This window comes from Balaenoptera borealis, assembly GCF_965194805.1.
Source record: "Balaenoptera borealis genome assembly, chromosome: 3".
NCBI lineage: Eukaryota > Metazoa > Chordata > Mammalia > Artiodactyla > Balaenopteridae > Balaenoptera > Balaenoptera borealis.
In genome coordinates this window covers 52,513,750-52,531,710 of record NC_138866.1, presented here as the reverse complement: position 1 = coordinate 52,531,710, position 17,961 = coordinate 52,513,750, and the positions used below count along the sequence as shown (strand labels likewise).

At 33.7% G+C, this 17,961-nt stretch overlaps 1 protein-coding gene across 4 annotated transcripts in view; it reads right to left on the bottom strand.

The window, feature by feature from the left end:
* Positions 1–17,961, bottom strand: part of MDGA2 (MAM domain containing glycosylphosphatidylinositol anchor 2) — an 830,366-nt gene that overhangs the window by 6,845 nt on the left and 805,560 nt on the right. For 2 of the 4 annotated variants that reach the window (XM_082383805.1, XM_082383803.1), the window contains 2 exons: positions 13,060–13,190; positions 2,320–2,425 (listed from right to left, as the gene is read on the bottom strand). In XM_082383805.1, coding sequence (XP_082239931.1) covers positions 2,320–2,425; positions 13,060–13,190 — 237 coding nt within the window. Of the gene's footprint in view, positions 1–2,319; positions 13,191–17,961 lie in introns of those variants that run through there. The other 2 variants (XM_082383804.1, XR_014242273.1) reach the window with 2 other exon arrangements.

The following is a 17,961-nucleotide window of genomic DNA, read 5'->3' as shown; positions in this document are numbered from 1 at the left end:
AAAAGGGCAGCTTCATTTTTTTTGCTTTTTAAGCTTTCAGAAATGTTTAAGCTTAAAGACCACTGAAAGAAAAACTACTCTTTATGAAAACCAGGTAGGGATTGTTATGGGTAGAGAAATTAACTACTGCAAACAGTGGATTATACATATCAGGATCAGTCTATTATCTATAAATTGGGTAAATAATTTTCTCCTTAGTGTAATTTTTAAAAGTGCTATGAAGTCCATTCTAACTAAAAGAGCTCTTTCACCAATCTGCTTTGAGATTCCTACTGTAGCTGGTATTTCAAGTAAAATTCATGTACAGATGATACCTCTTAGAATGTATAGCTTACCTAGGAGGACTAACATAGGCAAACCCAACAATTCATTAACCTGCCTTAAATTACACAATGGCTCCCACCTAGGAGCGAGCTGGGTTTTGAAAATAAGAGACAATCTCAGCTTTTGATAGTGTGGCCATAGTACTACATTTACTACCGGAGAGGGGTTGGAAGCCTGAGCAGTTTAGGAAGAGTCCTTTGGCCTCCAAGCTGGTTTGTACTTAGAATTTAACATTAATTTAAGATTCCACAAACGCTATTCATCAAAATGAACTTAATAAGTTATAGTTAAAGAGATACAAATGTAGCAGAGTATTTTCTCATACCAAAGAAAATGTTTTTGTTCAATTAGAATTGTTTCCTCTGATTTACAGAGGCTAAATAAAAATACCTCCAATAAGCATAGATATTTCTTACTTGAAATAGTCACACTTTTTCCTGGATTTAGTAGTTTAAGAGAAGAAAACTGATTATGAAAATGTTCTATTGTATAACAATAAAGTGCCTATGGGTTTTCAGAGTCATTTCACTGTGGCTACATTTCTGCTTTCTCCTTTTTGGGGAGTAAATTATGTTCTCTTGCTTTCCTCATTTGGAAAGTTTAATTCTATTTATACTAATTTTCAGTTATTTAATTATCAAAATGTAAGATTTCTGTATCAGATGGTAGCTATCTTCAGTTAATATAGTATATGTTACTATCACTGATTCATGTTGTGAAATTCAAAAGAAATCCCTTTTTCCTCTGAGAAGAATGCTTGCTTTTCTGTGCATTTGACAAACCTACTTCATTTGGATATAGCTACTGGTTTTCTAAAGAAAAATTAGCCAGACACAGGGAGAAACTTTTACTAAAACTGCCACTTGAAATGCTAAGTGTAATGACAAGAAGGTGAAAACTATGGGCAAAATGGCTCATTGTTATGTACAGTCTTAGTTTTTGTCTCCTAACAATGTTTAAAAATGGAGTCAATTCAGTTCATATGAGCAATCACTGGGTAGTTGTACAAATTTGACTTTCAACATCCAGACTGATATAATTTCTCACTAAAAATACTCAATTAACAAAGACTCTGATTTGCTCTAGACTTATACAAAGTGGATTTTCATGCTCTTTTTGTAAGTACTAAATAATTGAGTTATTTGTATATATTTAGTTTGATTGATACCTCTTTAAATGACCACAAAATTAAAGATTCTAGGTGGGCCTATGAAAATCCTTCAACTAGAGGAATTTTTCATAAGTATAATTTTAGATTTCTCACCTTCACATGAATAATACAATGAGGATTTTAAGAAACAGCCCAACACATAATTCTGATGGTTTTTGCATTAGTTATAATTTTTTATTTATAGCTCTTTTACTAAAAATGGATTTTTGGTGAAAAACATACAATTTGAAGATATCATTATACCATAATATTCAAACTAGAATAAAAAGTGAAACCAAATTACTAAACAAGATTGTGATGCAGGTATAAGGAGATTAATTATACCAGAAAAGAATTAGGCTGCTCCATTACTTAATATATATACTAAGGCTCTTCACAATATTGAATCTGTTAAAATGGTTGGCAAAAGTTGGACCTACAAAATACATTCATAAACTCGGAGGAATAAAAACAGCCATGGCTATATAAATGTGTGCTGAGTATATAGATTAGCCAAATATTTTAATAAAAGTGAAAAAAATCCTCTGAAATTAATAATATAAATTAAGAATATTTAAAAATCTTAATTAAAAACCAAAGTGTGCTTGCCTTACATAGACCTAAATCAAAATTACTTTCATTTTAGGTCGAATAACTGAGTTCAAATGCCTACCATCGGATTTCATACTTTGATTTTAAAATATAATTAAAATTTTAGGGTCTCATGCACAGGAAATTTTTAAATAAACTAAAAATAAATTAGTTTTAACAATTAGACCACATTAGTTTAATAGTCATTACATTACTTTAACATCACACCAAATGATCCAAGAAGAGACACTTACTCTTAGTCGTTAAGTCTTGTTTTGCACATTCTCCTTCTGCAATTGATACATCATCAATGGCAATGTCACCTTCTATGCCAGGACCTCGAATACCTTCAAAAATGAGCTACAAATATGAATGAAACAAACCTAAATGTAGGGCTTTGATTTGCAGATGAATTTTTATTGAGAAATCGAGGAGACAAACCTAAAATTGACAACAATCCTGGCATCATTTATTATTGATGGTCTTCAGAATTCTTACTTGCAAAAAGCATAAACTTTCTCAACAAAACCAATAGGATCTTCCTTGTATAGCACAATTTTCCATATTACAAGCTCTGTGTCAATTTTAAAACAAAACTAAACTTAATTGAATAACAGAATAAAAGCAGCTATTACAAATCCTATCACTTTTTGTTTTCAGAGGTAAAGAAAAGTTTTTCTCTGAAATATTTCTCTGAAATAGATTCCCTCCAATGTTTTCTAAACATATCCCATAACACTGGTTTTCTAGAAATATTTTATGATGAATGAGTTCCGGGTTCACTGCGACAGTATTATGTTTAATGAAGCACAGAGCAAGGGTTTACCATCTCTGTAAAACTGTTTGATGTCTTGCAAATACAGTGAATAAATTCATCATATTCCCCATATGCTTTGTTTTTAAACCCTTGAAGATATTTATGGGTTTACTTATGTTGAGTGTTTAGCGGCAGACCTTTGAATTTCCGGTATCTAGAACAGCGGCTGGCACTGAGGTAAGACATTAGTGTTGAAAGAATAGATGAATGAAATCAGTCTCCATTTATTACTAAATTCTAGATACAAGGTCAATATAAGGACAATTAGCAAATTTTTATTTCATTTTTATAGAAATAAGAGTCTTCTAAAATTTTGTCTTATCTCACAATTACTCCTTGCTTCCAGTAAAACCTTTTAATTCTTTTGATACTAAAAAATAACCTATGCATGTAGTGATTATATTCCCAGAAAAATTTCTACATACCAAAATGAAATATCTACTTTGTTCTTTCCGAAGAAAAATTAGCCTAATAACTGTTTTCAACATCAAACTAATGTGTGTATTTTAATACAATTTCTAGCCTTATTTCATTGCAACAAATTGGAGTAAAAGTCTGTTTTTATCAATGCCAAAATTTTTGTTTTTCAAAGTACCTTAATATGACTCCTTAAAGGCAAATTTGTGATGAATTTAAGAGAACTTACACTACTTTTGTGAAGGCTACCATTGTTCTCTGATATGCTATCATAATTTTATCAATCGAAATCTCTAAGTAGGAGAGTAGAGGCATTAGTTATCACCTTTTGTATTGAGTCCTTTCCCCCACTTAAATATGGTCTTTAAGAATAAGAATAATTTGCACGATAGGGAAAAATTTGATAAGAGAAAAAGATTTGGGAAGTTTTTATTATTATATTATTATTATATTTAATTTGTGTAGAGAGGGTTTCCTGCTTACCTATGTTGAGATAAGTATGTTAATAAAGTGTTCAAAACCATTTCTTTGAAAGGCATCCAATTAGTCTTGTCACTGAAGCCAAAATAAAATGGCAGACCAGAGTTAAAATATTTAGAACTAAATTGGCAGTATATGAATTCTCCATCCTCAGATAGAATCAGGAATGAAGCATTAATTTGGCTGCCTGGAAATGATAACTTGCATTTGAGCTAGTGTGGTGTTTTGGAAGGTATCTGGATAGTGGCTACAGAGCCCTCAGAGGACTATTTAAATTGCAAGAGAGAAGATTAAAGAAAAAAATGAATGGTATAAAAATTCAAGAGCACTGGGGCTTCCCTGGTGGCGCAGTGGTTGAGAATCTGCCTGCTAATGCAGGGTACATGGGTTCGAGCCCTGGTCTGGGAAGATCCCACATGCCGCGGAGCAACTAGGCCCGTGAGCCAAAACTACTGAGCCTGCGCATCTGGAGCCTGTGCTCCGCAACAAGAGAGGCCGCGATGGTGAGAGGCCCACGCACCGTGATGAAGAGTGGCCCCCGCTTGCCATAGCTAGAGAAAGCCCTCGCACAGAAACGAAGACCCAACAGAGCCAAAAATAAATAAATAAATAAAAATTAAAAAAAAAAGAAATCAGGCACAAAATACATTAAATTCTCACTTAAAAAAAAAAAAAATTCAAGAGCACTGAATTTGGAAAAGGAGAAGTCATTTTAATGGCTGCAGAATAGTCCATGTTATGGATGCAACAAAATTTATTTAACCAGCATGTATTGTTATTGTTAGACATTAAAATTATTTTCAGTTATTCTGAACAAGGCTGAGATGAACAAGGCTGAATTTCATATGATTATTATACACAATTATTATATGGTTCTTTAGGGTCATTATAAATTGCCCCTATCAGCAGTCTATCTGTGAGAAGGCATTGCCTTTTTCCTAACCATGGGTTTTTAAGTATTTGGGTTTTTTTTTTCCTGTTTTTGATATGTGCTGCTTACCTGGTAGAGAATCAATGCTAAGAGTAAATCAATAGTATTCCCACCCCCTTCTTAGTTTCAGTCATGTGATGCTGAGTCTTCTCTCCTGAAGATAACAACATGAATGGAATGTTATCTTGGAGAAAGTCAGAACTCAAAGATTCATGCTATAAGTGTCTGATTCCACAAAAACAAATATTTTCCACTTTGCCCCCAAGACTAATACTTTACTGAATGAAAGTGGAGGGCTGTCATCACAAATTTTTCTTTTATGCAGGTCTTTTAAAGGATTGAATGGAATAAAATGGTAGATTTCTTCCTCCCGGTCAAGTTTAATTCTGGAGGGAAGCAGGAATAAGAATGTATTAGTCAGAAAAATTTGGTATGGTGAAGAGGAAACTGCCTCAATCACCAAGAGTTTTAATTTTAAGAGGTGGAGTAGAAAGAGAAAGGGAGTAAACACTGCTTGTAGAACAGAATACAGGATTTGTAATGTGGCCATGGCAAAGATAAGAGGATGGCATTCCAGTATGATTTGTGTGGGAAGTGAGATGTTGGTGAAAAGGCTAATACGGGTAGGTTAGAATGTTCTGCACCTGCTCACACTTGAAATCTAAACAGATGAAGCTTAAGTCATAATCCTTGCATTGGGAAGGATGCTGGAGGAACACGCTTGAGAGACATGGATTTTTCCATCTTAGGTATGTAGAGGCGAGTAGACAATAAAATGATCCACAGTTTTTCTTATTTAAAGTACACAATTATTTTCACTTAATAAGTTGCTGTTACCTGGAGATAAGTGTCAATATAAAATAATGGCATTATTTTAAAAATAAAAATTAAAATGTCTAAATCTTCAAAATCATTCCTGAACTTTTCAAAGCTTCTTTCCCTGGAATGATCTTGCCATTGCTCAAAGCATTTCAAAACTTCTGTTACTGACTTTAAAGTATTAAACACTCCTACTTTTCCTACTAATTTTCTTTTTCTTTCCTTCTTTCTGCCTCGCTGTGCAGCTTGATCAAAAACCCAAGGCTGAACCTAGGCTTGTGCTAAAAACAAAAGTCTTGAAGCAGCGAGGTTGTGAAGGATGCTGTCACCCTTCTTTTGTGGTCAGATTGAGAGGGAGTGCTGGGGAGACTTTGGTGGTAAACATCAGAGAGTAGATTGACTGATGGAATTTAATATGTGTGCTGCCTGCCTACTGGCAATATGTTGACCGCAAATGTGTAGTTAGCTGAACAGCAGAAATACAAATCAACAAAAGTTGAACTGTCATATGTACAGAGGGCTGCCTCTATCTAGAACATTCTTTTATATGAATACTTCATCCCTCGGTGATCCTGATGAAGTGTTACAGTAATAAAAGCTGACTGATTTGTAAATCTATTATTTACATTTATCTACACAACTATAGATAATACAGTTTGTCACTGAATAAAGCAATTTGATTACTTTCCAAGTGTAGCAGTGTTTTACTTATTGTGTGGAAATAAATCAGAGAATTAGTAGTAGTTATTACTGGGATGATAAAAATAACTTTTGACAATCAAACTCTTGGTACAGTTATATAATTGGTACTTTTAATATGTATTTGAAATCTTGTGATGATAGGGAATCCAATCCAATAGGCTAGAGAAATACCGTAGTCTTCCTCAGGGTCCTATTTGAACATGAAGAAAGAAAAAGGTACTCTGTAGTTGTTGGTTTGTTTCCTTTTAATTTCCATAGCAGCTTTGTTATTGGGAAGATATAGATTGTTTTTTAACTCATTTGACTATCACAAAGAAATATTTATTGCATTGTTCTGTTTATGCTCTGAACTCCAACTAGAATTATTATAACACGATTTTATAGATTCTAATAGACTTATAAACGGCTTCGAGATGAAGACCTAGAGGGGTATTTTCTCCTTATATTGTTATTGACTATGAGATAGATAACAGAAATAAAATGCATAGGTATTAAATTTAAATAATGTACCTTGGCCAAACTTTCAAGTGCTTTTAAAAATAAATCCTTGGTGACAAACATCTTTTTTCTCACATACAAAGATGAGAAACTATAACAGTCCATTATAATATGATGTATCTCAACTTGGAAGATGTGATCTGTATGCAATGAAAAAAGTCTGAATTACATTCACTCAGAGAAGAAATGCTCTCTAGTTTAATAGGTTAAATATGTCATATTTTAATGAAGTACCATCATGATTCTGACTACTATTACATTACAAGGATAAGACTATGTTCTTTTCCTCTTCAAAACTTCTGAAATGCATTTGGCTTAATTGCCTTGAAGACAGAATTAATGGCATCTAGATTCTCTGGGAGAAAATGTTGACATTTAGGTCTCCTAAAAAGAGGGTTCAAATTATGCAAAACCTGTTCTTCACACATAATCACACTGATCTTACTTAAAATGGTTTCCCTTAACTGAAACAAGTTTAAAATTGTAACGTTTTCACAGTGTGTACCTGCAATTCAGCAAACTTAATATGCAAGAAATACTGCATGATCAGAAAATTAATTCCTGGTGGGTAAATGCAAGTGGGAGTTTAAAAAATGTATGTGAATTTCTGTATTAGAATTACACTACACAAAATTATTTCAATTCATCGATTGACAGTTTCTTACATTTATTTATAATGCTTTAAAGCATGTAGATATAGATGTCAATATATAGGGAGATACAGATGATGCTGTAAAAGCTTATGTTCAAATATAATTCCTCAGAAAGGGAGGAAGAGCTACATGTAGCACTAATGAGTAAAAGTAAATGGGGAGTCAAAGACTACAACGCACTTCTGATGATGACTTCAACATTAATGGTGCCTCTGCAATTGTTTTCTTTCTGACGAGAGACATCGCTTCTGATCATTACTGCTAAGGCAAAGCCAAAGCCTTGGAATGCAGTTTGAAAACTGACAGTGTACATCACTTGGAAAAACTTTAGGATGTGAATAAATTTGAAAATAGCTATTAACGTTAACAATTTTACCTTTATTTTATTACAGGTTCAGCAAATAATTAAACTATCTTTTTTTTTTTTTTTTTTTCCCTCTTACCAGCAAAGAGCAGAACTATCCTTAACCAGTACAGAAGAGATTTGAAGAGAGGTAACATAATAAACCAGGTGAGTTGCCTAAGCTTTTCTCTGGAGAAACTATATAAATATTAACAGTGAGTTTAACTTCACAAGACTGCCAGTTCAGCTTGCTGGATAAATGTCAGCTGGTTGTCAAAGCTTCTAATCTGAAATAATAACATGAGATTTTGACTGTTGGCAAAAACAGAACTAGATCGCATTGTGAATTGCAATTAGAAAATATTTTCAATAGTTACTTCAGGAGCCATCATCATGTCTATAATTGCTCCGGAATTTGGCTTAGAATGTCAGATATGTATCTATACGAGCATGTAATGTCTACTAAGGAGGACGATATTTTTTGGATTATTATTATTCATAGAAATATATAAAGGCAGCATGATGTAATGAGAGCATTATAATCTCTTTTCCAATCCCTATTTAATGTTAAGGATTTGTGTGATTTAAGATAAATTGTCTCAAAACGTACTTTCAAATCTTTAAATGAGGATATAAGAAGATCTACAGAATTCTTTTCACCTATACCTAAGAAAATGTAGAGATGGTGTTATAATGTCTCTATACTTTTCCCTCACAAAACATTTGAAATGTACTGTGAAAGAAGTAAAGCATTTAAAAGGATAGTTAAATATTTTCCTTGGTGTAGGATATAAAATAAAAGTGACATTCTAAGACTAACACTATATTAATTTTACTTTTTTGGAAATTTTTTCCAAAAATCCTTCTGAATCCAGCTAAATATATTTTCCTCACAAGCACCGATCATGCTAAATTAATTCTAGAAAAAGAGCCCCAAAAGACATTTCAGTAGGAGAAAACTTCTATTTGCCTGAAAAAGTACTACACAATAATTTGATTTTCAGCTAAGCAAACTAATTGGACACACTTAGACAAAGAACTTTGCAAGTGGTTGTTTTTTTAAAGGGTTTATGGATCAAACTAATTTGAAGGCATACAACTCCAAACAAAACATAAAATGTATCAATGTAACAGAGTCTCAAAATCACTTATATTTCATTTAAAATTCCAAGAGGTAAGAGATAACCTTTCCACTTGAATTAAAGACATTCTAGGATGCCACAAATCTACATCTGAATAATGTTAAAACTTCTCACAGCTTAATCTGTACAGTAATATATTCCATACTTTTCTTTGCCATGCTTTTCTGGTAGGCATCACACACCAAAGCAAGATTTTTGAAAAGCTTGATAGTTTATAAATGACTTTTGAGGAAAAAAATACTTTGTCTGAAAAAAGTTGAAAACAACAAGAAACTTGAAAACAAAATTAAATTTAAAAAATGGGGTAGGATGGTGCAGTTGCATTTCCTTGAACAATCAAGATTTATGAAATGAAAGTCCTTAGCCAATGGACCTAGAAATATCTCAGAGAAATAAGAACCTAGAGATCCAGGATAAAAATATGGTTTTATTTATCTTCATTTCCCATTGGTAATTTAAATAGTTTAGAAATTCATTGATTCAAAATCTTCATTTTTTGATTGGCTTCCAGCCAGGTTAGAGTAACAGAAACCAGATTTATCTTCCCAACTGAAACAACCAAATAACCAGACAAAGTATATGAAAGAATGGTATTCAGGACACTAGACATCAGGTAATGAAGAACAGTGAACCCTGAGTGATAGAAATCAAACAAGGTTTGCCCTATGACTGCCCTATACAGAATTTATAGACTATGGTGAAAGCAGAACAAAGGTAGAGCCTGGTAGAAAATCTGGGTTGAGGAGATAGAGCTGAGAGTCCAAGGAATCCAAGGCAGCTAGAATATGCAGGGTAGAATAGCAGCCAAGAAAGAATTGCAGAGAAAGAGACATCTGCAGAGGGTACCCCTCAAGTATTCAGCAAAGTCCTGATCAGGCCTTGAATGTGAGGAAACTGCCTAAGACCTGGGAAAGACCCAGGGGGACGCATTTAATGTAACAGTGCCCAGCTAACACAGAACTTGGGAAACCTCATAATTCATGAGGCATTGGGTAGAGTACTCAGAAGACTTTTGCCTCAGTATTGAGAAATAATCAGCCTGATATCAAACACCATTCTAGTCTCATGTAACAAATCTTGAAAGCAGGAATAAAAATTATCAAACTGTTTCCAAGTAACTAAACTACATCCACAAATGAGCTCAAGAATAAAGAAACACAAAAGTACCCAGCAACTATGAAGGTAAAATTTACAATGTCTGACACCCAGTCAGACTACCAGACATGTAAAGGAGCAGGAAAATAATGACTTGTAAAGATGAGAAAACATCAGTCAATCAAAACCAACCAAGAACTGGCACAGATGATATCGTTAGCAGACAATGACATTAGACAGTTATTATAATTGGATTTAATAGGTTCAAAACATTAACTTAAGACATGAAATGTATTTTTAAAAAAGACAAATTGAACTTACAGAGATGGAAAGTATAATGGCTGAGATGAAGAATACACTGAGTAGGGCTGAAAGCACATTAGACATTGCAAAAGAAATGATTAGTGAATGTGAAGACAGTAGGTTATTCTATTAACTGTGAACAGTGAAATAATTTTAGATAAGATGGTGGTTTTTGCAATTTCCTTACCACCTTATGCAAATTTCTTAAGAGTGGGCACTCTCTGTAACGACGAGTCTACTGGACTTGACCTGCTTTCCAATTTGAGAATCACAGTCTTTAAATTCTGCGAGAACCAAACTTTCCTCCATCTCCTTCCTTATAACTCTAAAAAATACTACTTAGGATCAAGCTCCTCTTCCACAGTTCATGTTAATGATTGGTTAGTGTTCTGTGTGGTTCCACTGCCTTTAATCACTGTTCACATATGTACACTTTTCCTTGGAAATATCAACCACTCCCAGAGTTTTACGCAGCACATACAGCCTAATGACCTACAAAAATGTTTGTCCCCAAAGCTTCAGGAAAACATACGCAATAACCTTCTGCACATCTTTAAGAGGATATTCCACAGGCATTTTATATTAACATGTCCAAAATAGAAGTAACCATAATCATCCCTGAAGCCTGTCTCTTTTCCTCTTTTTGTTATTTAAGGTAATGGATAAAGTAACAGACATTACTCAAGACACCCCAGTTAGAAGCTTCTTGGTCATTCATGGCTACTTCCCAAATTCCCAACATAAAAATGTTCTGCTAGTTTTTATACCTAAATATCTTGAAACCATCCTCTTTTCTTTATACCACTTCCCTAGTTTTTCCTTTCAATATCCTTTATGTGGATTTTATGAGTGTCCTAACTGGTTTGCTGGCCCGATTTTATCTCCTTGAATCATCTTCCATACAACAACCTAAGTGATGCACCATGTCATCCCCTGAGTAAAATCTTTCCATAACTCCCCAGTGCCTATGCTCTTGAGGTTCCTTAACCTCATCTCACATCAGTCTTTGATCTATTTTTGTGTACCAAATTCCAGATAAACGTCTCTCTGTTTCTCTGACAAATCCTGTGATGTATGACCTCCATGTCTTGGTTTACTCTGAACTCTGCTGCAATATTAATATTAGACCTTTTACTACTTTGCAATCCCTCTCTTCAGGTTTCACCCCATGTAACAGGCTTCTCTTGACTCTCCTCCATACTCTTCTTGTTGATTAGGTGTGCTCATAGAAACTTGTGCATATTTCTATTACTGCAATTATTACAGTATGTGATATATGTGTTTAGATGTGTATTTCCATCAATCTGAGGTAAACAATCACTATGAAATCTTCATGTCTAGCAATGTGCCTGGCACACAGTAGTAGCTCAATAAGTATTTATTGTACTGTTGTCTGTGACAATAAATGATTGTCTTGAAGGTACTCAATAAACATTTACTGAATTGATGCCTATGGCAATAAAGGATTATCCTGAAGGAAACATTAATATAACTAGTCCCTTAAATACTTACTTTATATGTTTTTGGCTTAAAAATTTTGTGTTGGTAAGGCAGTGACATAGGAAGCAAAAATATGTCTAGAAGAACATCATTTTTTTAGAAAGAAAGGTTCTTTGCTGCCTATAGAGGTATGTACATTTTAATATTAAGGTTACTTTTATCAGTAATGCTTTGGAATTCTGTCTTCTCAGTTTAATTTGGTTTAATGATATGTTGCTGTAGATTCAACTTCTTTATTCTCTCTTCTTATTCTTTTTTATTCTCTATTCAACTTATTTTATTTTTTTTTCTTCAACTATTTTATTCTTCATAGAAACAAAATAATTACTAGGATCTGTGAATTGAGTTGCTTTTATGTGTTTGTAGATAATCAGCTAGGACTTACTCTGTTATTCTTTACCAGAGTGAACAACTGAATGCATTTTTATCATCCTGGTTAGTTTTAGAAGTGTAATTTCTAAATCAGTCATTAGAATTTTATAGATTAAGTTACAAGAAGAGAGCATTCCACCAATTGAAAATTGGCATAATTGAAGCTCTCTGAATTTCTATACCCTTACTAAATGCCATGAAATGAAATTAAGAAATCCCCAGTAGAAAAACATACTCAGCCTGAGTATATAAAATACATATATAAAGTTACTAAAATCACTAAAACTACATTATTTTCTCCACTAAAATAGTTTATGAAAAATTTTTTCTAGCCATGATGACCATTGCTATAATCATTAAAATTCTTGTTATACATTTGCAGCTAATTCTCTTAATCCTATCTAAGCCTTTCTTCTTTTCTATATAAAAACAAATAAAAGTAACTTGTTTAAAGTTCTCTAACTTTGATAATCAAAGTAATAAATTACTAAAATGACATTACCTCAAAGAGACACATTTTGCTAAAGTATACAAAATTCCATCAAGTAAAATTCAAACAGATTAATTGAGAATTGATTATCCAGCTTCCTTTATTATAAGAATCTATGTTGTTTGTCTTCAAGGAAAAAAATACACACATATGATTTTATAGAAACGAATTACGTTTTCTCCAGGCAAATCACTTGAATTCGGATAGACAATTATTCAAACATATTACTTGATAGATGTTAATTAATACAAGAAAAGGACATTTTCTCTTTATAAAACAACTTTTAGAACTAAAGGGAAACTTAATCATGTGATTTTTGTGATGCTCATGTCAGATTTTTTGCATACGCATTCTAATTTTGCTCAAGATCTGCCTTTAACATTATGCTCAAGTGCAAAAATATATCCGCAGACATGATTGTTCTTTTCTTACCTGAAATGAAGTAATTGGATATATATTAACATGTGCCTCATTCCATCGTTGTCCTTTATTCCCACTTGAAGACCACAGTGGATTCTCTATCGTTGTCTGCCCTTTCAAACGTAGATAAACATTTAAAACACCTAAAAATAACAATGAAATTTTATTTTGTATATTTGCTTTGGCTTCATGTTTGTTTCTTCTTGACTGAACACTTGTAAATTATTAAAAATGAAATTTCACAGAACACTCCAGTGTCTCCTCTTCTCTTCCCCTCTCATTTCCAATCTTGCTCTTAGGACACTTGGCATATGTGGCAGGTCTCCAGAAATGATCACATCTTAATCCCTAGAACCTGTGAATGTTATCTTATATGGCAAAAGAGAGTTAACAGATGTGATTAAATTAAGAATTTTGAGATGGGAAGATTATTCCAAATAACCTGAGTGGGTCCTAAATATTATCATATATATCTTTCTTTCTAAGATGGAGGGAGAAGGAGATTTGATACAGGAGAGAAGGTCATGTGAAAGACAGATAAGGTGCAACGTTGCTGGTTTTGAAAATGAAGTGAGGAGCCACAAGCTGAATACAGTTAGTCTCTAGAAGCTAGAAAAGACAAGTAGACAGATTCTCCCCTAGAGCCTTCATAAGGGAGCAGCCCTGCTGACATCTTTGTTTTTGTTTTGTTTTTTAATTAATTTTTATTGGAGTATAGTTGCTTTACAATGTTGTGTAAGTTTCTACTGTACAGCAAAATGAATCAGCTATACATATACATATATTCCCTTTTTTTGGGATTTCCTTCCCATTTAGGTCACCACAGTACACTAAGTAGAGTTCCCTGTGCTATACAGTATGTTCTCATTAGTTGTCTATTTTATACATAGTATCAATAGTGTATACATGTCAATGCCAATCTACTAATTCCTCCCACCCACCCCCATTTCCCCCTTGGTATCCATTCATCTGTTCTCTATTTCTGCTTTGCAAATAAGATCATCTATACCATATTTCTTGATTCCACATATATGAGTTAATATATATTTGTTTTTCTCTTTCTGACTTACTTCACTCTGTATGACACTCTCTAGGTCCATCCACGTCTCTACAAATGACACAATTTTGTTTCTTCTTATGGCTCAGTAATAGACCATTGTATATATGTACCACATCTTCTTTATCCATTCCTCTGTCAATAGACATTTAGGTTGCTTCCATGTCCTGGCTATTGTAAATAGTGCTGCTATGAACACTGGGGTGTATGTGTCTTTTCAAATTATGGTTTTCTCTGGGTATATGCCCAGGAGTGGGATTGCTGGGTCATATGGTAGTTCTATTTTTTGATTCGTAAGGAACTTCCATACTGTTTTCCATAGTGGCTGTATCAATTTACATTCCCAACAACAGTGCATGAGGGTTCCCTCAGAAGACTGAGGCAAAAGTCTTCTGAGTACTCAACCCCGAGAATGGAAGAAAGTATTTGCAAATGAAGCAACTGACAAAGGATTAATCTCCAAAATTTGCAAGCAGCTCATGCAGCTCAATATCAAAAAAACAAACAGCCCAAACCAAAAATGGGCAGAAGATCTCCCATTCTGAGGGTTGTCTTTTCGTCTCATTTATGGTTTCCTTTGCTGTGCAAAAGCTTGTAAGTTTCATTAGGTCCCATTTGTTTATTTTTGCTTTTATTTCCATTTCTCTAGGAGGTGGGTCAAAAAGGATCTTGCTGTGATTTATGTCACAGAGCGTTCTGCCTATGTTTTCCTCTAAGAGTTTTATAGTGTATGGCCCTACATTTAGGTCTTTAATCCATTTTGAGTTTATTTTTGTGTATGGTGTTAGGAAGTGTTCTAATTTCATTCTTTTACATGTAGCTGTCCAGTTTTCCCAGCACCACTTATTGAAGAGGCTGTCTTTTCTCCATTCTATATTCTTGCCTCCTTTATCAAAAATAAGGTGACCATATGTGCATGGGTTTACCTCTGGGCTTTCTATCCTGTACCATTGATCTATATCTCTGTTTTTGTGCCAATGTCATACTATCTTGATTACTGTAGCTTTGTACTATAGTGTGAAGTCAGGGAGCCTGATTCCTCAAGCTTTATTTTTCTTTCTCAAGACTGCTTTGGCTATTTGGGGTCTTTTGTGTTTCCATACAAATTGTAAAATTTTTTGTTCTAGTTCTGTGAAAAATGCCACCGGTAATTTGACAGGGATTGCATTGAATCTATAGATTGCTTTGGGTAGTAGAGTCGTTTTCACAATATTGATTCTTCCAATCCAAGAACATGGTATATTTCTCCATCTGGTTGTGTTGTCTTTGATTTCTTTCATCAGTATCTTATAGTTTTCTGCATACAGGTCTTTTGTCTCCTCTAGGTAGGTTTATTCCTAGGTATTTTATTCTTTTTGTTGCAATGGTAAATGGGACTGTTTCCTTAATTTCTCTTTCTGATCTTTCATTGTTAGTATAGGAATGAAAGAGATTTCTGTGCATTAATTTCATATCCTGCAACCTTACCAAATTCACTGATTAGTTTTAGTAGTTTTCTGGTAGCATCTTTGGGATTCTCTATGTATAGTATCATGTCATCTGCAAACAGTGACAGTTTTACTTCTTCTTTTCCAATTTGGATTCCTTTTATTTCTTTTTCTTCTCTGATTGCCATGCCTAAGACTTCCAAAACTATATTGAATAATAGTGGCGAGAGTGGACACCCTTGTCTTCTTCCTGATCTTAGAGGAAACGCTTTCAGTTTTTCACCATTGAGAATGTTTGCTATGCATTTGTCATATATGGCTTTTATTATGTTGAGGTAGGTTTCCTCTTTGCCCACTTTTTGGAGAGTTTTTATCATCAATGGATGCTGAAATTTGTCAAAAGCTTTTTCTGCATCTATTGAGATGATCTTATGGTTTTTATTCTTCAGTTTGTTAATATGGTGTATCACATTGATTGATTTGCATATATTGAAGAATCCTTGCAACCCTGGGATAAATTCCACTTGATCATGGTATATGATCCTTTCAATGTGTTGTTGGATTCAGTTTGATAGTATTTTGTTGAGAATTTTTTGTGTGTATGTTCATCAGTGATATTGGCCTGTAGTTTTCTTTTTTTGTAATATCTTTGTCTGGTTTTGGCTTCAGGGTGATGGTGGTCTTGTAGGACGAATTTGTGAGTGTTCCTCCCTCTGTAATTTTTTGGAAGAGTTTGAGAAGGATAGGTGTCAGCTCTTCTCTAAATGTTTGATAGAATTCGCCTGTGAAGCCATCTGGTCCTGGACTTTTGTTTGCTGGAAGATTTTTAGTCACAGTTTCAATTTCATTACTTGTGATTGGTTTTTTCAAATTTTCTATTTCTTCCTGGTTCAGTCTTGGAAGTTTGTACTTTTCTAAGAATTTGTCCATTTCTTCCAGGTTGTCCATTTTATTGGCATATAACTACTTGTAGTAGTCACTTATGATCCTTTGTATTTCTGTGGTGTCAGTTGTAACTTCTCCTTTTTCATTTCTAATTTTATTGATTTCAGTCCTCTCCCTTTTTTTCTTAATGAGTCTGGCTAAAGGTTTTTCAATTTTATTTATCTGCTCAGAGAACCAGCTATTAGTTTTATTGATCTTTGCTATTGTTTTCTTTGTTTCTATTTCATTTATTTCTGCTCTGCTTTTTATGATTTCTTTCCTTCTACTGACTTTGTGTTTTGTTTGTTCTTCTTTCTCCAGTTGCGTTAGGTGTAATGTTAGGTTGTTTATTTGAGATTTTTCTTGTTTCTTGAGGTAGGATTTTATTGTCATAAACTTCCTTCTTAGAACTGCTTTTGCTGCATCCCATAGGTTTTGGGTCGTCATGTTTTCATTGTCATTTATTTCTAGGTATTTTTTGATTTCCTCTTTGATTTCGTTAGTGATTTCTTGGTTATTTAGTTGTGTACTGTTTAGCCTCCATGTGTTTGTATTTTTTACAGTTTTTTTTTCCTGTAATTGATTTCTAATCTCATAGTGTTGTGGTCGGAAAAGATGCCTGATATGATTTGTTTTCTTAAATTTACCAAGGCTTGGTTTGTGACCCAAGATGTGATCTATCCTGGAGAATGTTCTGTGAGCAGTTGAGAAGAAAGTGTATTCTGCCACTTTTGGGTGGAATGTCCTATAACTATCAATCAAGTTTATTTAGTCTACTGTGTCATTTAAAACTTGTGTTTCCTTATTTATTTTCTGTCTGGTTAATCTGTCGATTTGTGTAAGTGGTGTGTTAAAGTTCCCCCTATTATTGTGTTACTGTCAATTTCCCCTTTTATGGCTGTTAGCATTTGCCTTACGTATTGAGGTGTTCCTATGTTGGGTGAATAAGTATTTATAATTGTTATATCTTCTTTTTGGACTGATCCCTTGATCATTATGTAGTGTTCTTCCTTGTCTCTTGTAATAGTCTTTAAAGTCTGTCTTATCTGATATGCGTATTGCTACTCTAGCTTTCTTTTGATTTCCATCTGCATGGAATATCTTTTTCCATCCCTCACTTTCAGCTCTATGTGTCCTTAGGTCTGAAGTGGGTCTCTTGTAGACAGCATATATATAGTTCTTATTTTTGTACCCATTCAGCCTGTCTGTGTCTTTTGGTTGGAGCATTTAATCCACTTACCGTTTAGGTAATTATCAATATGTATGTTCCTATTACCATTTTCTTAATTGTTTTGGGGTTTTTTGGTAGGTTTTTTCCTTTTCTTGTGTTTCCTGCCTAGAGAAGTTCCTTTAGCATTTTTTGTAAAGCTGGATTGGTGGTGCTGAATTCTCTTAACGTTTGCTTGTCTGTAGAGGTTTTAATTTCTCTGTCATATCTCAATGAGACCCTTGCTGGGTAGAGTAATCTTGGTTGTAGGTTTTTCCCTTTCATCACTTTAAATATGT